We start from the raw sequence: 26,094 nt of genomic DNA on the forward strand, positions 1-26,094 counted from the left end.
TAAAGGAAGGAATCAAACGTGAACTCAATGCTGGTTAGGCAAAAAAAAAAAAAAAAAAAAAATATATATATATATATATATATATATATATATATATAAAGAAGTTAGATTGTGAGTTTTCTGCTTGGTCATGCTGGTACAGCTGCATTGACGAGTATAGATTAATGCCAAGTTTCCTCTTGTAAAGACTTGTTGCTAAATTGCAATCAGACCAATCAATTGAAGACCAGCTTGAACCCCTTAAGTCTTTAAGAATGAGTAGTCGCAGGAAGAAAAAAAAAAAAATCAATTTGTAATTTACATCAAGCTGATGAGTGTTGAAAACACCGAGAAACAGACAACCTTGAGTATAATTACACTGAAGCCACTCCAGAGCTGAGGCAGGAACATTATTGTGGACTTGATAATCAGGTGTCACACAGAGGAAGTGGTTTTGATTACATTAACAGTAAGCTTAGGCAACAACAACGTTTTAGTACTTTGGCTGCTTATCTGGCTGCAAGTAGAGAAGGGGTACGGGCAATGAACGTCGTTATTCCTAAAACTTTGCTTCCACATTTTATAAAATGTTCATATCTATTTCAGTATGTCTTGGTGCTCCTTAAGTCACAGACTCAAGCTGCATTCCTCGTCTTGTTAAACCCTTGAATGGGCTTTGCTTCACAATTCTCAAAAGGAGGCCACTTTTGCTTGTACACTTTGCTCTGCAATGCTTTCTCCTTACACTCAACTTTCCATTAATATGCTGGGAAATAGCACTCAGTATACAGCCAGCTTGTTGTTTTAAAACAAAATTGGGTTTTGTTTCATATTCCTCCTAAGAGTGTGGCACCTTTTTCTACCACACTTTATTCTTCCACTCAACTTTTCATTAATGCTCTTGGATACAGCACTCTGTAAACATCCAGTTTCTATAACAACAACCTTTTGTGGCTTGTCCTCTTCTTTGTGGAGGGTGTCAGTGTTTGTCTGCAGGACAGATGCGCACTGAGCCCTCTTCACTTGTAGGACATAGCATCACACTTCTGTAGTAAAAATCCTTAATTTTGTGTTTTCATTAACTAAAAGCCACAATCATCAAAGAAACTGAGCTGAGAACTGTGAAAATAAGTTAACTCCTGTGTGTTGGGAACTCCAAGTAAACCATCTTAGCATGACCGCAGACGCTAACATCTACAGTCTTCATCTTCCCTCTTGGGTGTACTGCCAATCAACTCCATGGAAAATACATGCCACTCCTGGACTGGCTGCTTTTAAAAAAACCAGGCAATAGTGGATCAATTAGAATTTCAGCTTCCTGAGCTGCGTTTTCTTTCAAACGTTTTAAATATGCTCAATGGAAAACATCCACGAGGAGGATTAGAGGCGTTATTTCCATCGTCTATTTAATGTCTCACTTGCTGTCACAAACAAAAGCCATGTATCCACAAAGAGCTTCGTGCAAGGCGCACAGTGCAAAGGCAGCAGAGTCGGAGCGAAAAGTCATAATGAAAAACAGGAGGAGAAAGCGGTAAATGAACAGTCGTGCTTTCGACTTTGTTTTGTTTTCTTGTGGAAACAGAAAGAGGAGGCAGAAAAAGGAGCAGACTCGAAGGGTTAAACGTTGGCAAAAAAAAAAAAAAGCGAGGACTGGACAAAAGAGCCATTGTAAGGGACAGAAGTGTCCCCGGAAAGGAGGGGAGCCAAAAGAAAGACACCACTGGCTGGTCCCCCAGATCCATTGTAAGCAAAGGGGAGAGCAGCCACGCATGACAGATGTCCCCGGCCATTGTTGCCCCAGCAGCCTCTTCTGCACCTCCTGCTCCGACTCTGGAATTCCACGAGACGGCCTCCGCCTGTGAGAGCCGCTCAACACGCCTTGTCCCTCGCGGCGGGACCAAAATGGCCCCGCCGCGCTGCCGGGTGTGTGCCACGACACGTAAGGTGGCGAAGGGGCAACGCTTTTCTCAAGAGGAGATGACGTTTGTTAAACCGCTTTGTTTCCACTTGTAAGGAATTACATACTTACATCAACATCAAGGCACACAGACAAACTCTGCCTGAACCCTGCCATCTTCAGCGCTCATTTAACTTAACCTCGAGGCAGAGAGGAGAAAGCAAAGTGTTTAGTGGAGCGCAGGTGAAAGCTTTTCGCAGCATAAAGAGTTGAGGTAAGCCGTTTCTCCAAATCAACTACATGCTGCATTCCCTATTCAGCGGCCCACCATGTGGCAGACCTACAGAGTCGGCTTGTCGGCCTGTCACTCACGGCAACAGTGTGCCAGTGGGAAGTGAGCACAACAATGGCCCTGTCTGGTTAATGGGTGAGAGAAATCACAGACAATCCTCCATTTCAAGGTCTTACTACCGCACTGTCTATTCTCTGTCCCCATACTTCGCTTGGTCTCAAGCACAATCTGCCAACAATCGTTCACTCAGACTCCAATCAGCCACCCCACCCCCGCCCGCCTGTTAACATTCAGTTCAAATACACACACACACACACGCACACACACATGCACGGTTGCATTCCAATGCATACACATGAGGGAGAGAGAGAGAGATCTCTGAAGAGGGTGGAAAATCTGTTTGGAAGCAATGAATGTTTACCAGGTGGATCAATGGACGGCTGTTAAATCATTTAGTGAACTATAACCGTGCAGGGGTGTCGCTCCTTTGTGTGAAGCTCTGCCACCTTTATTACAAACTAAACACTGGATGCTACATAAAACTACCGTCTTTGCTATCAGACTGAGACAGCTCCACTGTTCTATGGAAATGAAACAGATCTGACTGCACGTTAAGTTTACTTTACTTGTTAAACAAAAGATATCGCTGAAATCGCTGAAAACAAGTCTTCAGAGGAAAAGATGAGTAAAATCTATCCTTTAATCTTATGATTGAGATCGTTCTGATGAAAGCTTGAAGCACTCCTCACTTTTAGATGAGAGCTTCTCGGCAGGTCCTCGGTAGGTTTAATAGCAAATTTTGGGTCATTGTCATGCTTAGCTTCAGCTTTGTTTTGTTTTGTTTTTTACAGATAGTCTCATATTTTCCTGAGAGGATTGAAGTTGATGCTTCCACCAGCTGCAAGAACCTCCAACAGTTTTTAGGAGCTTTTTTTTTTTTCAATGCTCCATTTGGTTTAAGGCCAACATGCCCTCTGCAGTCTTAGTAATGTTTCCAACAAACATTAATCTAGAAGCCATAGTTTGGTCAACATCCTTTCTTCGTCTTCAGGAGCTACTGCCCTGCAGCTTAGATGCATGACTTCTTCAACACATCTGAATCAAATGAGTGGCTTTTTACTCAGAGTCTGCAGACCTGAATCTCTGCTGATGAGGTGAATCCAGTCAGGGATTAATCTAAAAGTCACAGGGTAGTATTTCTCAAGAACTGGACTTGATCACCCTGTCGTAGAGATTAATGGTTTCCTTTCTACACACACGTCCCATAAAAGTTAAACTTTTACTTTGATATCAACAGTAGTAAAAGAGCCTGCTGTAGGTCCTGCGGAGATGCGATAGAGGTTTCAGATACTTTTTTTTTTTTTTTTTTTTTAGCATCTTGAGGTCTGCTTTCAGGATGAAATTGCATTGACATCCAGACCGAGCCGTGTCTGAATTTAATTGGAATATCTTCCACTTGTAGTTTTTTTTTCCTCTACAGTGGTGATCTTTAGACACCTCTTTATACCCCAACACAACCTATAAGCTGCTACAACTATTTCATCTCAGCATGGTTCACTTCCACAGTCAGGGGCTCGCCAAACTCAGTGACTAATGTTTAAACTCGAGGGCACTATTTTGTTTTATAGCTACGATAAAAAGTAAAAATAGACCAATCTGTATCTCATTAATTTCATCAATCTTTATCAGAAAAAGAAACATTCTGGTTTTTAGTCACAGTACTGCAGCATTGTCTACATCAAACAGGACTTTCTCTCTGTCTTCAACATCCTGTGAAAAATAAACTGAATGATGAAAATATCTATAAAGTTGCTTTCTCAGTGGCGTTTTCCAAGGTCAAATCCTATTTAACCATTTTTTTCTTTCATACAGGTTACTTTGAGTTTGTCTTTTAGGAAATAATTAAGTAGGTTTTCTATCATCTCAAATCTTCAGCTCTTAAAAAAATCAGATTTAGTTCTGTCGTCTGCTTTCAGCTTTTCATAACTGTGCATCAGTGGGAAAGAAATACTGATTGTACGACAATGTCAAGTGTGTTATGGGTAATGTCGTCAGGGCAAGAACATTAGTGTCATACAAGTTTCCAAATACACTCATGTCAAGAGCCGTGTTTTGCGTGACGCCTGAGAGCTCAGAGCCAAAACACAAGGTAGGGATCCACCCACAAAGATTATGCATTTTTCCAAACTGGCCTCCATAACCTGGTGGTGTGACCTTCAGTCTGGCAGTGTTGAAAAGCATAACATATGGCTTAGCCTGCCCTATCACTGGACGGGCGCAGATTGGGCCCCTGAATAAAGTCAAATTAATGCATGTAAACATTTAGCCCCCTGCACACTGTGCCGTGATCCCCTGCATGAGCTTAGGTGACCTCAGTCAACATCAATCAGATAGGATACAATGGGAAGAGGCACACATGGGAAAAAAGCGGGGTGGACTGCACTTTTAATAACCGCACACGGACGGCGTTGTAAGAACAGACGGGCCTGAACACCTGACCGAGTAAGCCGGGTGCTGTGGGCCCTCCAAACCACAAGCGGCAATTATAAGAAACCCTCAATGCATGAGCTTTAGAGATGAGGGCATAATCTACTTGGACGGATTTAAGCCTAATCTGCCATTTCTGCTCTCCCAACCAAATCACAGTGGGATACATAGGGCTCACGCAGCGATACGTCGATTTTAAAAGATGGGCACAATGTGAGTAATTCATTGCATAGCCAGGGGACAATTTGCAGGGATTTGAACAGAGTATGTTACAACAAAAATAACCTCGGTGAGTTTTGATCGCTTAAAAGGTCTTTATAGCTAAAAAGAGTTAAAAAAACAAAGTGAACAACTAAGCGTGCAACCCTTAACCTCGGTTCTAAAGTTTAGCTCCATTCCCCAGAAACATGCATCAACTAAACAGACACAGAATGGTGTGTTTTGACAGCTGCAGGGGCAGAATTACCCTATTTCTCTGCCTTTCGAGATAAGTACTATCAGCAGAATGAGAAATGTGGCAGCAGGTCACGCCTTTCCCTGCTGTAACATGCTGCAGTTATGTTGTCATCATGAGGTTTCTGTCTGTCACCAAAGCAGACCTGCAAACCCACAGACCTAATGATGGTAAACAAACACTAACTCAAAGGATCCTGCTTGGCACTCCTTCAGCAGGAGCAGCCAGGCTCCAAAAAGAAACACTGTCCACATGCGCCTGAACACATGTAACAACATGTGCACATTCACATACGCGGGATTAAACTGCATGGTGTGTATTCGCCAACAGCTGTCAGTTAAAAAAACCTCTGACTTTTAACAACACGGGTCCCTCGTTTTATTACCACTCCTCTCTGCCAAACACTTACAATCCCATTAGCCTTTACAGATTAGCTCTGGTGCAAGCCAGCGCCCCCTTTACTCAGCCACAAACACACTGGTAGGAACCAGCAAAAAGCAAAGGCGCCAGTTCACAGCAATGGCACTAAGAAAGTCAAAGGAGTCAGTCAGTAAAAGGGAAGTAAAATGCCACATATATTTTACTACGTGTCGTAGTACCAGAGTAGAGTAGTGTTTGATCCGACTGGATAAATGAAGCAAACTGAACTGCGTCTTGGAGTTTATTTTTAGGCTTACAGCTCACAATACTAATGTTAAAGTTTATGTCAGAATTTTAACAGTATCTTTAAAAAAAGTCTTACAGAACAGAACGCTAGCGAGTAACAAAGTTATTCAGAAGATGAGGATTAGTGCATAACATCATATCTACTCATAGCAAAAGTGGTTTTATTTGGTGATTTATCCTGAGCCAGGAGAAATGTCTGAGAGCGGTAGATTAGAGGCCCAACAAACCGGCACCATACTGAAGGATTTAAAAGCTTTGCGGGGAGTCCTGTCTGCCTGTGACAAGACCTGTAATTTAAACACCAAAAATTAAACAAAACGCCCTTGAATGTCAACACCTGATATAAGTGTGTAAAATTCAAATGGTTTCATAATCTTGGGTAAAACACATTTCCAACAAAGAGGCTATTTTGTTGTTTGAAGAAATTTGTTGTCTTCCACTATGTTTGCTTTGACAGAGTTCCTGCACATAAAAGCGTTCACTCCCGTATATCACACTACATTACCATCTAGAATGAACATTTAGTTTTAACCGGGTAACTCAAAAGCCTCTTTTTACTCACCTTGAAGAACAACAAAAAGGCAGATTGTGATTCATCTATGTTTGATACTTTCAGGATTTTTACACTTTTTGGCATTTAGGTTTGGCCTTTTAGAGACTAAATTAATAAATTTCTTTACTTACAATAATAGCAAAGGGTTATGATGTGGTTCGAGTCAGTCACTGGCTCCTTATGGTTTGAAACCACAGTTGTCCAAAAGCATTCTCCAAAACAGAAAAGTGACTTTTTCAGCTGCTCCAGTAATACAGCCTGACTTCTGCAGCCTGCCACACCTCCTTCTCCCTCAGCAGAGAAATTGTCAGCATTCATAATGGAGAGTATTGTTAGTATTTTGGACTTTCTGAAGACCTTTAAAAGACAATATAGCAACAACTTTTTCATTTTGTCGTACATATAACTGAAAGGCAAGTGGTAACAGATGCAATATTTGCCATAAAACAGCTACATCTTGTTCTAATATTTAAGAATGGTATTGAGCAATGTATCTCAAAGTTTTCTGAAGGTAATGCAAAGTTTTTCTCAAAGAATTTCTTTTGTTTCTTCACATATTTTCTGTGCAGCGATTTACCATTTTCAGAGGAATGTTTTTCTGTCTTTTAAAAGGGACTTAACTTTGACCCATGAATCCTTCAGATGTAAAACATTTACAGGTTAAACCAGTGTTGTGTCTATACATAACAGGCAACTTAGCTAAGTTTGAAATCTAATCTTTAGGTACTTTCTTACTGGAACCTGACACAAAGACAGTTTGTTTTCAATTTCTAGGTCAACTCACCCCTTTGCAGCTCCATTTTGAACTCGCATGTTTCCATTTTGGCACTTTCTACAATCATTTAACTCCAAAAAACATAAACATGCCTTTAATTTTATTACATAAATAACATGTTTTCTGTATATTTCTAGGACTTCCATCTCTTTAAAGTTAGCACTTTCTTCAAAATCTTGATTTATTGAGAACATATCTTGAGTTTAATCATTCTGTAATCAAATTAAAAATGAAGTAATTAGTTTAATGGTTCCAAAAATGTGATAAGTTATAAATGCATGTCTTTGGTTCTGATAATTACAAGACTGTAAAAGCCTAATGCATTAATAATGATGACAAAAAGATTGGAAAAAACTAGGTGATGGTTTAAAAAAAATGTTTTTATTTTGTTAAATACATCAAATTAATTTTAAAAATCTGTCTGAAAGTTATTCATTCAAGTGTTAACCTAATTCAAGAACACTGTTAATCTGTTATAAATTATCTTTTTAGGAGCGACGCCTCTTCTTTGGTACACCATTTGCCCCATTTGCTTATTTTTAATGCACAGATTGCATAATATGATGTCATAGCCAGGTATAAAAAAACTGGGCTGAAAATGGTGGAAAGGAAAAGAAAATCTATAGAGAAATCTTCAGAAAGTCTGAAGGACTGTTCATTACCACCTTCACTCATTACACAAAGATCTGGTTTCTAAAACAACAAAAAATGAAGAAATTTGGAGTGATAAGAAAAACGTCCAGAACAGTTGAAGTTGTTTTGCAGGGCTCCTTTTTGGGTTTCCATTCTCCCCACCCCCATCCCAGCTCTGTCTCCCCTGTGGACTGTGGACAGGCGTCTTTGCCCCGAGTATACTCACTGGAGCACAAGGCCCTGCAAGAATGAATCCCATTCAACAGCCTGCCTCCAGATGCTTCCCAAAACAGTCCTCCAGGCTAAAGAGGGGAGCAGAAGTGGGGATAGAGAGCAGGAAAGGGGAGATAGGAATCTGATAGCCTGTCATTAACTGCCCAAATAAAGCAAAGGGGAAAACTCAGGGTAAAACCACGGCCCTCAGACGTGATGTTTATGGGTGGATAGCCTTATTGTTTCGTCTCCTGTGGTGTGTCAAAGATCTGTTTTGGTCACCGGGGAAGGTGTTTGTTGCTACAGATAAACTGCCTAATGTGTAGGATCCACTGTGAATCACACAAAAACCTCACACGAGTCACAGTGTGAGAGTTTCTTCTCAATGTGAACCCAACTCATACCTCATGCATCATCCACCTTCACACAAAGCACTCTTTTACTTTCATTCTTTTTCTTTTTTTTTTTTTTGCTTCTGATCAAGTAGGAAAATAACAGACTTCAATATAAACTGTGCAGAGTGATGACAAAAACCGTGAGGCTACAGAAAAAGAACGGATGCTGCACCCAGGAAACACTCAAATCACCAACACAACCTTGATTTTATATGTGACAGAAGAGAACACATCATTGCAATATTAATATATCAATCACCACCAAGTTATAAAGCAGCTGCACAGAGAACAGCCCCATAAACATGACCCCGTCTATAACTGTGTGTACAGCCTGAGCTGAAGCTCCTTTCTCCTCTCTTGCCCCTGAAATATCTTGAATATAGACTTAAACATTTATACTCCCACTGGTAATGCAGCCAATGTATAAGGGGAGAGGCCAGGGGTGTAAAGTCTTCCAAGATTCAGCCACAGTTCCTATGAATACTATGTAACGTAACATCAGACATTTATTAACAGACCATCCTGGTCAAACATAATTCAGATATAGTTATCTGTTTTTCTAAGGCCTGCTCAAACCAATATTTACACAACTACAGATTAGCAAATAATTAATTTCATATTTCCAGGTTAGGAGTTTAGGAAGAGCTAGAGCATTTGGCTCACTCCGTACAGCTCAAGAATCATAAATTCCAACAAAGGTAATCTGAGGCTGTCTCCAGCATGTTGAAATCACTTAAAACTGTATTTGACAGGAGGAAGCATGTAACACCAGCATTAAACAACTGGTTTTACTGGAAGTAGTAGCACCTATTTATCACGAGTGAACCAAAAGATGGTAATAGCTTCTGTGGTCAAGTCTGACACCTGGTGGTCAGAGCCAGCAAGTGAAATTTGTAAAAGTCACATCTGTAGCGTTTTTGTCTTTAAATAGATCATTTCAATCCACGTGGTCTCCTTTTATCAACTCATTTGTCTATAAATTAATTTAAATTTTCTGAGCCCCAGACAGTTTACTCTGGTGAGAATTTAATTTGTCTCCTAAATGTTAAGAAATTACAAGTTTAACCTTGCAGACTGTGTTCTTGTTCACTTTAAATTCTTATACAGATGTCATATAAGACAAATATGATGTAATTAATATTTGTATTTAAAAATATAGTCAATCCATCACAGAAAGAGACACAAATGTCTGAGTATTAATGTCTGACGTATGCAGAGCCCTGCATAAAGTTTTTGCTGTAACAAAAAAGCAAACATTCATAACTTAATATACATTTGCTACATTACTGTTGCTAAAATCAACTATTTCATGCAGTCATGACAACGAATAACTAATACAAAAATGTTTTCCCATACTAAAGATAAATTAATAATCAATTGCTTCGCAGTCAAATATAATTTAATTTCTTTTCAGGTAATTTTGTTTTTCGAGGGGTTTGTGGCAGTAGTGGTATTTAGTCACTTATCAGACAAGAACTGGGCAGAGAGAGAAGCTGAAGACATACAAAAATGTTCCCAGGTTCAGAGTTTGAACCATAATCAATGACTAACAGCTAGTGAATATGGACGGTTTATTAATCTGATGATCAACTTTTTGTGTAGCAGCAGCTGCAACGTCTCGGACTCTATTCAAAAAGGTGAACCGTTTTTCTGACAGGAACTCTCCCACTTAAAACGGCCCATGATTTGTTTTAAATGTCAGAATGGTTCGTTCATTTTTATTTGTTTGGTATTTTCATCGGGTTGCCTTTTTCATTTAGATTGATGATAATGTTGTTCTTTAGTGTTGCCCAATAATTGTCCACAGATACATATTCTCCTAGGAAAGCCGGAATCTCACTTCTTTTTAAATATTGAAGTATGATGGATTTTGGATTGAATGAGAGCTTTGTAGATTTTCAAAGATTACAACTTAGCCATTCCCCAATATTTGTGCACACTGAAAGGTGTGCACAAATATTCTGCTGGAAATCATTAAATTTGAAACTGGGAAATGTTTAATTTCAAAACATTAATTGTGTTTGTGTAAATGCACAGCAGAAACGATTGAGTGCTCTTCTAATATGTTTTTTTAACTTCACCTGTATTATCAAAATAAATATCAGCAAATGCACTACTTTACCAATGACATATATTACGATATTTTACGGCACCATAAGATTGTAATCTTCACTGTCAAATCCTTTAAACTATACATTACAGACCAACAAATGACCTTTCCATTTCCATTAGAGTCCGATCATTAATCGGTGCTGCACAGGTGTAAACTAAAAGGTCAACTCGAAGCAGTTTAAACTTACATGAGTCTGTGGTGTGAGATGAAGGTTTGATAGTCATCATTTGTCCTCTGGTGAACCTCCTCACTTCTCAACGAACTCTGAAACCATCCAGGAAGAGAAGTTCAATCTGGTGATAGGAAAGGAGGTCCGGTTACGCCCCAAGCACTTCTGTCTACTTAAACCTCGCCTACATAATGAAATTAGAAATAAAAAGTACAAGCTAGTACACGATAAACACTTACTGAGTTGAAAATGTCTGCAGTGTATGAACACCAGCTTCAAATGAATGGTCTTCAAAAATAATCCTGAGAGTCAAAATAGAGAGTCATAATATAGAGAGTCACTTCAACGCTGCTACATGTGTTGTGTGGACTTGGCGTTGGGGGACACTCCAGGAGTGCGACTGGCCCTTATATTATTCTAGTAAATAAAAATATTAACAAAAATCCATGTAAGTTAAATAGAAAAATATTAATTTATGAAGATGAGATTAATTTAGTTTATAAATAGATCTCAAGTATTAATAAGGTTTTCACATATTTTTGGGACATTTTGATTTGTTCCAATTGTTGACTTCCCAAAGGCTGCGCGGTCCAGATTGTTGGTGCAGTGTTTTAGGCAACTATATGTGACTGATTAATTTTTAGATTTTAGCTCCAAATGTTAAATCTCGGGGGTAATTTCATTCTCTCTCACACCTCCAGCTCAGATCCCGCCGGGTAAAGCGGTGAGGATGCCGAGCTGAGAGCGAACCGGAAGTAGGGTGTGTCTTCGTTTCTCTGGTGACTGTCGCTGTACCGTTTCTTTATATCAAAATTATGGAGACTTTCTTACCCGCAGCGGAGGGACTGACTGTATTTTCCGCTTCCTGTCTGTAGCGCTGCGTGCAGCCATACGGTGCTGGGGGCTGCAGAACCATGAACTCATTCAGAACTTGTTTCTGTGGCCAAACCATTTCTGTGTTTGCGGCGGGGCGTGAAGAGGGTCCTTCACTCACAACTGCAAGGATAGTAAAATAAATAAATAAATAAATAAATAAATAAATAAATAAATAAATAAATAAAATTGGGGGCGGGGGGTGTAACTTAAATATCATGACTCCATTTTTCTTTACAAACAGGTCTATTTTGAAAAAAAAAATATATATATATATATATATATATATATATATATATATATATATATATATATATATATATATATATATATATATATTCTTGCATTTTCTTTTTTTGTTTGATCAGTTCTGGGCTCTCTCCCGCCTCACCCCTCCCACAGGCGGCCGTGCTTTAGCAGTCAGTAAAAAGGTCATGTTTTGTCGCACCGCATATTTATTTCACTTTCTTAGCTGCCACATGCATCTTAACGTACATATAATAACCCAGTACACCCATACAGTACACCCTACTTACCTGTAGTCTCCCTCGCAAAGACGTAGAGGCACGTCAAGCACGAGCGTCGTTAATAGTCATCACGTGACCGACCCCGCCCTTTCGATCAAAATAGAAGATGACAATCTTTAAGTAGTTGAAAGGTTGGATGTTTGGTCTGTGTGCTTTGAATTTAAATTATGCCATCTGGGGTTTGGTAAAATAGTTAAATCTGAAATGTTCACTTTTAGGTCAAAACTTAACCTAAAACTGACATATGTGTTAGAGAGACTTGATTGGGTCACTGACACACTCTAATCTAAACCACATTATTGTTGCTCAGGCTGTGAGTTTAGACTCCAGTCTGCCACTAACATGTTTCGTTGTGGTGGTTTGAAGTTTACACGTAGACATAATTTTCCACCACACAGAACCTTTTGTGTATTAGGCAGCTTTGGCCCCATCTTCCTCCCAGAAACATTTTGTCCTCTGCTTTGTGGCTTGCTTTTAATTTACAATGACTGTCTTCTTGATCCTCTTCCCCAAAGGACAAATTTGACAGTCCCAGTTGTCTTGTCAGAACCGGTTTCCACCGGAGCAATAGAATTGCATTTCCTCCCGAGTTACCATGGGTCTCTTGGCTTGTCGTCTGATTAATGCTCAGCTTGACCAGCCTGTCACTGGAGGAGGACAGTCAAGTCTCTCCTTTTTCAGATGGAGGTCTAAAAACCTCTCTCTAATATGTTTAAATCTTTGGGTATTGTTCTATAAATTGCTTTAACATTTATTTTCAACCTTATCCTTGACCAGTCTGGTGTGCTCCTTGGTCTTTATGATGCTGTTTGTTAAGCAATGTTCTCCAAGAAACATCTGACGCCTTCACAGCTTAATGCTTTCTAAGATTAAATTTCACACAGGAGACACAATACTATTTATCTGATATCTGGAAGGAGGTAGAGTCGCTGGATTCTATGTATTGGTGCCAGATTAAAGAGGAGTTAATTACAAATTAACTTTTAAGATCTTTTTCTTTTTTTTATTTTCTTTTTGGGGGGGTAAAACATTCTGTAAACAATGTAACATTTTCCTCCAGCTATGCTTCATGTTGTTTTGGCTTCCATCATAAAACCACAATAAAACTTTGAATACAAAACCATAACTACTTGATCCAAAGTTTCTTCTCCGTAACAAAAGGTGTCTCTCTTAAACTTTGAACATGGTCAGTCTCCTAGCTTTCCAACGTTAAAGAAGTGAGTAATACAGTTTAGGAGTCATGCTCTTGGCGCCAAACACCATAACAACGTCTCCTCACACCTGCTGCAGTCTGAGTAAGAGTGAGGGGGCTCCAACCTGTGACTTCTGAAGAGATTAGACACCGCTGTAGTTCAGATCAGCTGTGATCCAAACCTCTGTAATGAGAGGGAGAGGACCTTTGTGTCACCTGATGGCACCTGATGTCTGTATAAAAACATGGAGCTGGAGCGGCTCGTTGCATCGTGACGGCGCAACTTCAGAGCGTTGTAAAAGGAGCTGCAGGATTGATCTGTGGCTTCACTAACAATCCTCTGCATGTGCACAAGACAATCCGGAGCAACACTTCACTGGAGATAAGGTGCATGTCCCACAGGTAAGTCTGAATATTCCAAGATGAGTTTAAAGGATTGAATTATTGGATTCTCATTTTGTCTTTATGCTCACGTTTTTGTTAGGTGCTCTGAGGATGAAGATAGTGATCTTATGCATTTTACTACTTTCGTTCTGTTCAAGCACTAAGGAGATGGTTCTGAATAAAACAAAACCATACAGGTATTTTTTACAGTTGTTAAACTTTATACACTCTTGAGCAAAAAAAAAAGTGGCCAAAATCGAGACATTAGTCTTTTTTGCTCTGTTTCCTTTTTTGAAAAGCACCTAAGTGTGAATATTGATGTATTTTACTTGCTGTAAATAGATGAAAGAATACATTTCATGTTACCATTTTCTCACATGTGCAGTGCATCTCAGTTGGTATTCCCATCAGAGAAGAACTGGACCAGACATCATCCGGAACTTTAAAAGGCATTCAGATGGGACGTTCACCAGCGACTTCATCAACAACCTGGACAGAATGAAGGCTAAAGATTTTGTGGAGTGGCTGTCCTGCCTCAAACAAGAGAGGTGAGCTTAAAGGTCACCTATGTGAAAAATTGTACTGGGAGGGCATGCAACAAGGATTTGTAATAATTTAAATGGGAGGTACTATGTAATTTCCAGGTATGTAGTCCAATTTTATAGCACAATCACATAACAATGTTACTTTCAGTTTTAAAAATGCTGTCTATATCAAACGTAACATAAATTTGACTTCGACATTGGCCTCTGTTTCTTTAAGAAGCTCCTACTCCTCTTAAGAGTTTGAACTGAAAAGTGGCTCATGCTCAACAGCCTCTCAGCTCCACCAGGCGCCGCTAGTCTGGTGGAGCTGAGAGGGGAAGTGCAGTTCCAAGGAGGAAATAGGCGCCTCTTTGTGGGATCAAGTGTTTAAGTAATCCCGAATGGCTGCCACCAGGCATTCAAGGATTTCTCAAACATGCATGAAATAATTAAAGCAACACGTTTTTGTTGAGGGAATCATTTTATGACATTAAATAATCTCAAATAAGTCACACTTACATAATGCCTCCTGACCACTTTTGAATTGTATTGTAGGTGTAATGAAGGTTTACAGTGATTTACCCATGCATGCATGTTTTGCAGATGTCGTGAGGTTTTGCTCCAAAGTCCAGCAGAAGGATGAGACGATGGCGTTTTGTTTCAGCTAGCAGCACAACAGAAGACTCCTCCTCTAAAGCAGATTAACAATATTAGTGTTTATATATTAGTGATTATTTTATATTTAATGAGGTGTTGTCAAATCAAATAAACATTTTTACATCATGTAATTTTTTAGTTTAAAACACTTTAAGATGATCTGAACTTATGTCAAAGATTTCTCAAAGCTGATCTATGGGTTACGTTATTGTATGTGGCATGATTGGTGAGTGGTTGATGTTGGACCCAAATGCAGAAAGTTGGATGGAGCAAAGTGAATTTGAAAATTTAACGATATAAGAACAAAAACAAAAACATCCATGGGAGCACAGGGAGGAGAGGTGAGGAGAACATGGGGTAGACCGGGGAAGTAACAGAACCTGTCAGGATAAAACCATGAGGAACCAGCAAGGAGTGACTGAGAATGAAGTGCCTAAGTTCTGGAAGCAACACTCCAGGTATGTTTCTGATGAGGGACTAGACACATGAAATAAACATAAATAAGGAACTGATGTAAAAATAGGAACAAGGCAGAACTAATAGAGGGTTAGTGAACACGAATAATGACAAAACCAAAAGCAAACTCAAACAACCCAAGATCCTGACAGTATCATTTGAGAACAAACTTCACTTGCCTAATCCTTGTAAGGATGAAATATTTAAATGAAAATGCAAACTGCTCAGATAGAGACACTGCAGTATTTAGCAGCAATCCTCTAATTTCGTATAGGACTAGCTCTTTTAGCCTTATCACCCCCAAACTTAGTGACCATGATTTCAAAATAATTTATACACATTTTAAATTAGTGCCTGTTGGGAGGGAGACGGGTACAGATATATGAAACTTTATTGCATTATACTGGAATTAGAACTGGACTAAACTGATTTGAATGACTTTAATTAAATTAGGAACAAACTGTGTTTTGCATGATTAGAACATTTGATTTATTTATCCAATGAATGATATGTGTCTTTAATTGGAACCATAATTTAAAAATAAAGTCATTTACTTACATAATTTAGATTGATGTCCTTCAGAATTAAACAGATTGAGATTTCCTACAGGTTGTACTCATTGATTTCTAATGAGGGAAAAAACAGATTAAAAGTCGATGTGTAATACGTAATATTGACCACATGTGGGCGCTGTTGTTTCGAAAATTGCGCAACTCACCCCGGTTCGTTTGGGAAAAACGTTTAGCAGGAGAAGTAGTGCATTTTTGCAAAGAAAAATAGTTAGATTTTCCTTTTGCAGCGCAGACAGCACACAGCCTGCGCTTTGTCCACATAAATTTGCATTGTTGCACAATAATCTTATGTAATAAACGATGCCAACATCGAGTGAAGAGGGGGTTGGTGGATTTTAGGTTGGTGGAAGAAAAACAGTGGGCTGCATTTCATGGCGAATGTGTAGGTTTTCACGCAGCCTGGATCTAAATATTAGGAATGTATGCGGGGTGTGCCTGGCTCCTCACTGAGGGAGGATTTTTGTTCAAAGCAGGCAGGGATTGTGGCTTCTGGAGACCACTCTTCTGTCTGACTCCTGGGGGTGAAAAAAAACGAGAAGAAGGAAAGAGGAATAGAGCTAATATGAGCTAAGCACACACACACGCACACACACACAATCACCTGATCTCAGTCATGGACTGATATGGGATTAGATTGCAGGAAAACCCCCTTCATTCACTATTCAGATTCTCTGTGTGTGTGAGAATACATTAAACAGTAGGACTGCAGAAAAACAGGACGGAGGAACAGAAGCGCTATAACGACATAAAAATTACCCAAAGGTATCAATGGTTCCCATGGGGAGTAGAGTCTGCACTGTGCCTTGCAGGTACCCCATCTTGTTTTAATGAATTGTATTGAGATTTTGTGCGTCAGGAGAAGGCAAAGCTGTGCTTAATTGTGAAAAAAGAAGAAAAATGTAGCTGGTTGCAAGTTTAGGATTGTTGTCCTAAACAGAAACCCTAAACATGCTGTCTTCTAAAAGGATTGTCTCATATTTAGCTCCATCTGTCTCTGCATTAGATCATTCTCCCCACAGCATAATGCTGCCACCACCATGCTTATCTACAGGGATGGTATGTTCGGGATGTTTTGAAATAAAATATACAATAAAACTTGAATATAAAGAGGAAGTTTACAGTTAAAATAATTCATACTTCTGGTAGATTTAGATTAATTTTTTTGTTTGTTTGTTTTTCTTCAAGCAAGAAATTACCGATAAGAAATTAGAGAAGCATCACTGAAAAGATAAGAAAAAGAAAATTAGAAAAAAAAGTATGTAATTTGAAATATCTCCAAAAAAAAAATTAAATAAAAATTACAAATAAATAGTAGATTTATTTGTAAAATATAAAAGTTATATAAATATAAAAGTTGTTGTATAAAAGTACAAGAAACTAATAGATTTTAAATAATTGTCTATTTCGATATGTGTCATGTGAACACTTTTTCAGAGCACTGCATGACCTTCAATTGAGCTATATTAAGAAAGAAAGAAAGAAAGAAAGAAAGAAAGAAAGAAAGAAAGAAAGAAAGAAAGAAAGAAAGAAAGAAAGAAAGAAAGAAAGAAAACTGCGCCGGTTGTTTTTGTAGGTGACACTTTAAAATGTTATATTTAGCCGCTTCCAGGTTTGCCCACAGAGAAACCACATGTTCTGTGTCAGCTTCAGAGGGAAGGATGAGGTGTGAGAGGAGGAAAAGCGGAGGAGTGTGTAGGTGTGGCTCTGCACGAATTAGGTCGAGTCCCGTCCACCTCCCACCCTCTTCGCACTCCGAGCGCACTTCTTCTTCTTCTTCTTCATTATTATTATGTTTTCCTCATAAAGCGATCCCCCATCCATGTGGCCCATGCACCCTGGCAGCTCCCCACCACAGCCGAGCACAGGATGTCCGTCTTGCTGCTCCACCTCCAGCACCAGGGTCAGCTCCTCCACACTCGGCGTCACCTGCACCGTCGGCGATTTTTTTTTTCTTTTTCTTTTTTAACGCCCATGCTTTTTTTTTTTTTTTCCAAATAAAGGATGTCATGCCTTTATTTAGGGGGTGGGGTGAATTATGACCAGTGGCACACACTAGCTGAAGCCCAGTGGTAAACTGGGAGTGTGCTGCTGACTCAGCCTCGACTGCTGCATTAATTTATCTGCACTGCAGTGCTCAACCACCTCCCATCTCCCTCCCTCCTCCTCCTCCCAGTCTGAACTCTCCCTGCCTCTCTTTTTCTCTCTACCTGACTGCAATCTCACACGGCCGTCCTGTGTTCAACATGACAGCAACAAAGCTTCGGCAAAACGGGGTCGATAAATCATGAGGGAAAGGAGCGGGTCTTTCCTTCTTTCGCCAACATGTTTAGATAACACATGGAGACGGTGGGAGTTTTAAAATAGCAGGTCGCTTGAAAAATGAGGAGGAAGGGAAGGAGGGAGGGAGAGGATGCTGCGAGTTGAAGAGTACACGTGACTTGAGGGAGAGCCGGAGCCTGGGAGATGATGTTGTTTTAAAGATGAAGTGAGTAAAAGGAAGTAAGACACAAACTGGTTTTCCGATACTTCCTAGGATTTACGGGATCGAATTCCAGGTATCTGGGATACAGAGTCCATCTCCTGGCAGAGAAGAAAACTTATAAATACTAAAGCAAAAAAAAAAAAAAAAAAAAAAACCCAGCTATGTTTTCATACTGCAACGCAACAAAAATAAGCTGAACTGCAATAGTTGACATTTCATCAGCTATCAGAGAATTAAAGTGTAATTTAACGCGATTTTATGTTACATACCAACAGAAAGCAGAGAGTAAAACAGAAGGAAATGGTTATAGATGTAGTTTGGCATGCTTTTGTGCTCACCCCCTTTACTCTGACACTAATTAATAAAATATGATGAAACTATTTATATTCAGAATATATCAGTGAAGAGTCCACCTGTGTGTAACTCAGTCTCCTTATGAATCCAGATGGGTTTGATGGAGATCATTAGTGAACAACCAGCCTCATGAAGACCAGGGGACACAGCTCTGAGCAAATATTTTAAAATATCTTCCCAATTTCTCCATCCCGAGGAGCTTTGTTTTGAAAGATCTGTTCAATAAATCTGAAAAAGAGGAGCGTATGGCACAACTGTCGATCGGAAACGGAAAGCCAGGAGGCCCATGGAAACTCAAGATGTGTCCTTTGTGGTCGTTTACATTAACCAGGCGGTCTGGTCAAACAACAACAAAGTTAAACCTTTTGGAGTGCATGTGGTGAAGTTACAAACATTCAAGTCAACATCCAAAAAGCCACACAGGTTTGTAACTGGAAGGCTGCTTTATTGGTAATAAAAAGTTTCGTGCTCAAATGAAGACAATCTTTCATATATTCTAAACCAAGAGTCCAAGTGGTTGTGCAACACACCATCGTATTGTACTGTATATCCTCTTTTGTCACGGTGTCAAATGATAACAGTTTGAAAAGCACTTTTTTTAAGTAAATTTTTTTTTCAGCAAAAAGAAAAAGAAAAAAAAAAGCTCATAATAAACCATGCTAAAAAAAAGAATAACTCCTATAATCAAATATTGATACAAAAATAAATTTCAGATGGAAACAGAAATACGGAAGAAATCAAACCAAAGTACAGAAGGCAAGCTGCTTTTTCACAAGCCAAGTGAGTGACACGTATAGCACTAAGAACAGGACAATTTTTTTTATTTTTTTATTTTTCTCGAGTTAGTTTGATTTTTACCTGTTAACATCACACACTCATAAATAGTACGATGGGAGCTGAATTTCTGGAAGATCCTCCACTTGTACACCTGACCTCACATCCCTGACTAATCAACCCCACCCCTCAAAAAAAAAAAAAAAAAGAAAGAGAGAAATCCCCATCCTCTTCAATTTGGACACGTTTCTCATTGTTAGTTGTTGTTTTTTTCTTCAGAGTGGCATTGACATCCAAATTTGCAGAAAAAGCAGAAAAAAGGCACATGCCATAGAGTGGAACACGAGAAACAAACTGTTCAACAAAAGGATAGTGATGATGATGATGAGAAAATGACCGCAGGTGTGTGGAGCTGCAATGGCACCCGTGTTTGTGTGTGTGTGTGTGTTTAGGTGGCAGTATCATAGTATGTAAGAAGAAGTCAGTCACGCTTGCTGACGTCATCTTGGAATGAGATCACCTGTAAACTTGGTGGGCAGTGAAGAGTTTCCTTGACGTGTGTCTGTAGAAATGGTGTGTGTGTGTGTGTGTTTGCGCTCTGAGTGTGATAGATACAACAGTTAAGTGAGAAATGTGCTGGTAACAATATCCTCTTAAAGTCATGATCAGGCTACATCCAGTAACATTGCACATGAGCTATTTTTTTCCCCCCCAACATTGAAAAGAGTGCTGGAAACAACCAGTTTGTAATTATTTTCTTTTTTTCTTTAGACATCCACGTGAACGTGTTGCACATAAATCAAATGTGACAGTGTTCTCCTGTTTCATGTATATACATATAGACACGTATGTATACATGTATATATCTTTTTGAATTATATAATATCTATATTTCATTCAGTTTCCGTCAACAAAGTGAAAAGTGTCTCAAAAAATCCAAAAAGTAACAAATGTGACAAAGGGCATAGCTGGAAGCCATTCTATATTATTGTTATTATTCACCTTTTGATTATTAGTAGTAACATTTTTAAAATTCTGTATTTACAAAAAACAAAAAAACACAACAAAGCATGCCATTAAAATAAAACAATATAATACAATATTTATAGCTTCTCTCAAAAAGTTCATTCTTTTTCAGTGATTGTGCCATTTACATCATAGCCTGCACTGTACATATACATGTGTTTTTTTTCTTTTAGTTTTTTTTGTTTGTTGTTGTTGTTTTTTTTTTTTTTACTTTTTTCATATTTTCTTAAACGTGAATGTTTATAACTCTAAAATATTACATCCAAGATGAACATGGGTAAGTTTGGATGACCTTACTCGCTCCTCCTGTGGTTCTCATTGGGAATGTATTTGGTTTCAGTGTGCAGCCGCCAAACTGGTTCAGAGACCTCGTATTGTAAACAGACCTCATCTGCTGTTGTACGGGGAGTTGGGGGGGGGAATAGGTCGGTACAGGCAGTGTTGAGCACACCAAATGGCAACAGTGGTGTGACGCCGGATGCCAGGTTCGTGTCTGGTCATCCACTAAGAAATAGGACCATTTCCACTGCGTAGAAAATAAGTGGCAGGACGTCGACGGAGGCAGCTGGTGAAGCCTCCAGTTTATTTGTGAAAAACACCCACAAAGCTTATTTAGACAACATAGCTGCTTCGACGTGAGGTCTGTTCATAATTTCCCCGCTCCTCCACTACCTCTGTCTCTGTTTTTTTTTAGGCAGGTGATAAGAGTTTTTGGAAGCCTGCAGGTTCGCGAAGAGATGGTGCAAGACCACACAGTGTTCAAAGAGGTCCCACAGAAGCACAATGATACACTGACAAACATGGGACTTTCAGCACTCCCAGCTCAGACCATACAGCACCTTCGCCGCCTGCTGCTCCCGCCTTCCATCTCTTGTTCTCATGGCAGTCGGTCGGAAACACTGTGAAGGGAGGGTCTCGGTCTACATATTGGTCCGCTGGTATTTGTCACCCATCCCTGAAGCCTCGCAGTTCCTCCTTAGTCCACACCTTCCACAAATGCTAAGCACAACAAGACATGTCCCTGTAAAAAAAAAAGTTCTGCTACCTCTGCTGTATCAGATGTCACGTTCACCGATCATCGGCCTTTTATTTTTGGGAAAGATTGCATCGTGTGGACATCAGTGAAAGACTTAAAGGCTGTTTAATTTTTAAAAATATATATATAAAGCTAACAACTCAAATTCTCTAAACAGCACGGCCTGAAACGCGCATCCCAAGGACAATCTTACGCTGAACTCACATTGTAAATAAAACGATTATCTTCAGGGAAAGTTGCTCAGTAAAACTATTACCCACTGCCTTCGCCTCAACACAGTTTTAAGTCCTTCCTCTTGCCTTGAAACAAGAACACAAAAAGGGAAAAAAAAAAAAGAAAAAAAAAAAAAAAAGCAACCAAAGCAAAAATTCAAATCTTGTACCTGATCCCTCTGCGACAGACGGGACGCCTACCGATTCGTGAGCACACTGGATTTTGGATTCCTTGGCGTGAAACATCCCCTGCTCTCGTGGTTGTAGCGTACACCAGAGTTCAGTGAGGAAAGAGACGGTTTAAATGGCAGTAGGTTCACCAAGAAATCCTCAGATTGGATCAGAACTGCTTGAATGTCCTTCCAAGTGCTGCGCAGCCTCAACATGAGGATATTCTGCCCCGCGCCGCAAACCTTCAAAGCTACCAACATCCAGAGACTCCGGCCGAGGCCTCGGCTCTGAGCGCCTGCGTTGATTATTCCCGTGTTCACTTCAGCAGAGGTTGAAACAAATCGGGTAAAAAAAATTTGTGAAATACAAACGTCGTCCTATAATATTTCCTATAACTGCGTTCTCCCTTTGCCGTTCTCCTAGCTTCCTCGGCGGACAGTCTCAAGCGTTTACTCGAGCCACTGCGGTGGTCTGACAATTAGTGTCTTGTGGACTATGATTACTCATGCATGACTCCTGATCAAAACATGCCTTCATGCAAGTCATTTCTATGCATTTAACAAGCACAAAAATTATTTTTATCAGGAACTCCATCCAAATGACACAGACTAGTGAGTCGTACCCATCCCAGCATGAGAGCCCATGTTAGAAAACGTCTTTTTCAGCATCAGTATTACAAAGAGTGGATGAAAAGACCGGTGACATGGGATAAATGTTATCTTATTATTATTATTTTTTTGCTGCTCAAATAATGTGAAGATGCACATTTACTCAAATGAATGAAAAATAAAACTCTTTGTCTCCTCCCCGCCTCTAGTGCATCCGTCAAAAAGCTGAACTTCCTCCGGGTGATTATGCTTCTCTTCTTGATAAAGACGGTAAACTCAGGAGTTACAGACCCCCTCCTTCAGACTGCTGACACAGTTCTGTCGGGATCTGAGCGATCCAGTGCCGCGGCGCCGGAGCTCTGCAGCAGGGTTAATCCACGCTCGGTGGTGGCAGGAGATCCGCGTCGCTCCAAACGCCGAGCGGTGGATGCTGTGGCAGTTGGTCCCCCGAAGAAATGCGTGAGTTCTTGTTTTTTTTTTGTGTGTTTACTCCTCATTTCTATGAACTTGGTCGCTGTGCAGCAGAAGTTCCACAGTAAACTGATTGCGTTTGGTTCAGCCGTCTTTGACAACATAGGAAACCACATTGCCTCAGTAGCATTTGAGTATGTAAACATTTTTTGTGGGTTTTTATTTTTTTCCTTCTTGTTTTTAATCTTACTTGCAAATGGTTTTTCTACATTTTGTTGGGTGTCTGGGCCCAAAAGTCTGTTCTCTTTGTGTTTAAATTGAGATTTTGGAGTCACTGGATCCTAACATTTGGATTCCCACTCATCTTTCTGGTTTTTGTCCTTCTCTTTCCTGGCCCAGTCCTCCTTGCTTTTGTCCTGCTTCTCTTTGTCAGGTTTGGTCACGCTGTCGTAGGACGGGAGAGAGGCCGTGGATGGCGTGCTCTCCTTCTTCTCCTGGTTGGTCCCGCCGTTCTCAAGCTTGTTACTGGACAAAATGTGCCGCTTGAAGATGATGCCGCGCCTGATGAGGTGGGCGCGGTAGGCGTTCTGGATGATTCTGGCAGACACGTCCTCCTGCTTACGGCGCAGCGTCGTGGTGATGGGCTCGTACGACACCTTGGACGGGTTGGCGGCCACGAAGCGCTCCTCCATCTGCGTCCGCAGCATGTCCAGCTCGCCGCTGTCGCCCAGCACACGCTTGGTGAAGGCAAACAGGATGTCGAGGCAGTGAATGCGATCACCACTCACCATAGGCATGTCCATGGCGATCAGTTCTATAGTGTTGGGCTTCGGCACGCGAAGCGGGTGCTCCAAAGCGTCGGCAAAGTCAGGCAGCTTGGCGAAACTAATGAACTGGGAGGCGGTGGGATCAAATTTCTCCCAGATCTCGTAGAAGGTCTCAAAGTCGTCCTCACTCAGCGGATCTGCACTTTCCTCGGTGGCCACGCTGAAGTTCTCCAGAATGATGGCAATGTACATGTTAACCACGATCAGGAAGGAAATAATAATGTACATGACAAAAAAGAAAATCCCCACTGAGGGATTCCCACAGTCGCCCTTCACCGACGTGCCAGGGTTCTCCAGGTTGGGGTCGCAGTCCGGCGGGTAGTTCAGAATCGGCAGCAGCAAGCCGTCCCAGCCGGCCGACGTGGTGATCATGAACAGGATAATCATGCTGTTGCCGAAGGTTTCGAAGTTGTACAGGTCGTCGATACCCGCTCCGTGCTTCACGTAGCCAAAGTTGGACATGCCAAAGATGGAGAAGATGAACATGACCAGGAAGAGCAGCAGGCCAATGTTGAACAAGGCCGGCAAGGACATCATCAGGGCGAAGAGCAAAGTCCGGATGCCTTTGGCTCCCTTGATCAGACGCAGGATCCGGCCAATACGAGCCAACCTGATGACCCTGAACAAGGTCGGTGACACAAAGTACTTCTCAATGATGTCAGCCAGGAACATACCTGAGGCGAACAAGAAGAATAATTAGTAAAAGAAAGTCGCTAGAAAAATAGTGCCCAGCAAACGAGTCAATACCACTTAACATAATGCGACCACAAGTCTGTGACATTAGAAACTGCGGAAACGTGAACCTCTGGCTCTGTTTACAGTATTTTGCTGCCTCCAGTATCTGAAATAAAGCACCCCACAGCATGCTGCTGCCACCATCACGTTTCACAAGTTTTCTGCTACACACAGCAACTTAAAAGTCGACCAAATGGTTAAATCTTGTTCACATCGGAGCAGAGCATTCCCTGTAGTATGTGAACATAGGTCAAGCACTGCTTTGCTTTTTTTTTTAGGACCTTGACAGCTTGCTATAAACAGAAACCCTGCTTGATACCAGGACATCCTGATGCAGCCATCAGTTTGGGAGCTTAAGCTAAAGCTCTCTTGTGTTGTGCAGGAAGAGAAGCAGATCAGGACGTCCACCTCTGAATTGCCTAAGAATATGCTTTGGAGCAGTCTAGTCAAAGTCCTGACTTAAATTACGTTGAGATGCTGTGAAATGATCTTAAACAGAACAGAAAAAGGTGTGAATTAAAACATTTAGTCAGTAAAATTCAATGGTACCAAAGTAAGACACTGTTGTTTCTTCAGGGTGATACAACCACTTATTAGGTTTAGGTTTCTATCTGTACCTGATATTAAACAGTTTATTATTTATCTAAAATGTTTAGGTGCAACAATAAAAAGCAAAAACAACATTTTTTTTTATTTTTTTTTTGTCGCTACTTTGTGTTGGTTACATAAAACAACTCGGTGTTTATCACTAAAAGTTCAAGAGGCGTGAACGCTTATGAAAGACTGTAAACTTGCTCACTGCTCCACACTTTCCACTCACCGACGATGGAGAGGATGACAACCACCACGTCGAAGATATTCCATCCGTTGGTGAAGTAGTAGTGGCGCAGCGCAAAAAGCTTCAGCAAGAACTCTGTGGTGAAGACCACGATGAAGATGAAGTTGACCCAGTAGAGAACCATTTCCGTTTGTTCAGACTGATCGTCTGTTTCCACCATCATGGTGACCATGTTGAGGCAGATGAGTATCATGATGGAGATGTCAAAGACCTGCTGCGTCACAAAGTCAAACACGTATCCCTGGATCTTGTTCTGGAACAGCAGGGAGGAAAGACGGTGAGATTTCTGAGGAATCAGATGAACGAACTGCATGCATGGTAACCAAACAAACAACAACAACAACAAAAAAACCATGAGCAACCTGTGGTCGAGGGATGGGCTTCTGCGGCTTTTTGGAGCCCAACTTTTTCATGGCGTTGTAGTACTTCTTCTGCTCCTCCGTCATGAAGATATCCTGACCTCCAAAGTAAAGGGAGAAACAGAACATTGGTTATAACCATGTTCCCGTTTGACACCAAGAGCAAAATGAAAAACATTTGGAGGTAGAGCAGCTCTTATCTTTTTCTTCTGCTGGTTGAAGTTGTCAATGATCACACCAATGAAGAGGTTCAGGGTGAAGAAGGACCCGAAAATGATGAAGACAACGAAGTAGATGTACATGTAAATGTTGACTTCGTATTTGGGCTGGTCTTCCACCTTAAAAGGAAAAGAGGCAGAATATTTAGACTTCAAATACAGGTGCTGGTCATAAAATTAGAATATTGTGATAAAGTTCATTATTTTCCATAATGTCATGATAAAAATGTAA

General features: G+C 40.4%; 2 protein-coding genes across 10 annotated transcripts in view; both read right to left on the reverse strand.

The window, feature by feature from the left end:
- Positions 1-11,597, reverse strand: part of fignl2 (fidgetin like 2) — a 58,712-nt gene extending 47,115 nt beyond the window's left edge. For 2 of the 3 annotated variants that reach the window (XM_015038022.1, XM_015038024.1), the window contains exons 1-2: positions 11,458-11,597; positions 10,645-10,810 (exon numbers count right to left, since the gene is read on the reverse strand). In XM_015038022.1, the coding sequence (XP_014893508.1) occupies positions 10,645-10,684 (40 nt within the window). In that variant the 5' untranslated portion in view covers positions 10,685-10,810; positions 11,458-11,597. Of the gene's footprint in view, positions 1-10,644; positions 10,811-10,865; positions 10,929-11,457 lie in introns of all 3 variants that reach the window. The other variant, XM_015038021.1, reaches the window with a different exon arrangement.
- A 9,059-nt stretch (positions 11,598-20,656) lies between these two features.
- scn8aa (sodium channel, voltage gated, type VIII, alpha subunit a) overlaps positions 20,657-26,094 on the reverse strand; it is a 63,633-nt gene continuing 58,195 nt past the window's right edge. For all 7 annotated transcript variants that reach the window (XM_015038033.1, XM_015038028.1, XM_015038032.1 and 4 more), the window contains exons 24-27: positions 25,845-25,982; positions 25,648-25,752; positions 25,268-25,538; positions 20,657-24,386 (exon numbers count right to left, since the gene is read on the reverse strand). In XM_015038033.1, coding sequence (XP_014893519.1) covers positions 23,227-24,386; positions 25,268-25,538; positions 25,648-25,752; positions 25,845-25,982 — 1,674 coding nt within the window. In that variant the 3' untranslated portion in view covers positions 20,657-23,226. The remainder of the gene's footprint in view (positions 24,387-25,267; positions 25,539-25,647; positions 25,753-25,844; positions 25,983-26,094) is intronic.

This window comes from Poecilia latipinna, unplaced genomic scaffold, assembly GCF_001443285.1.
Source record: "Poecilia latipinna isolate Pla-1442-1.1 unplaced genomic scaffold, P_latipinna-1.0 Scaffold426, whole genome shotgun sequence".
In the NCBI taxonomy this organism is placed as follows: Eukaryota; Metazoa; Chordata; class Actinopteri; order Cyprinodontiformes; family Poeciliidae; genus Poecilia; species Poecilia latipinna.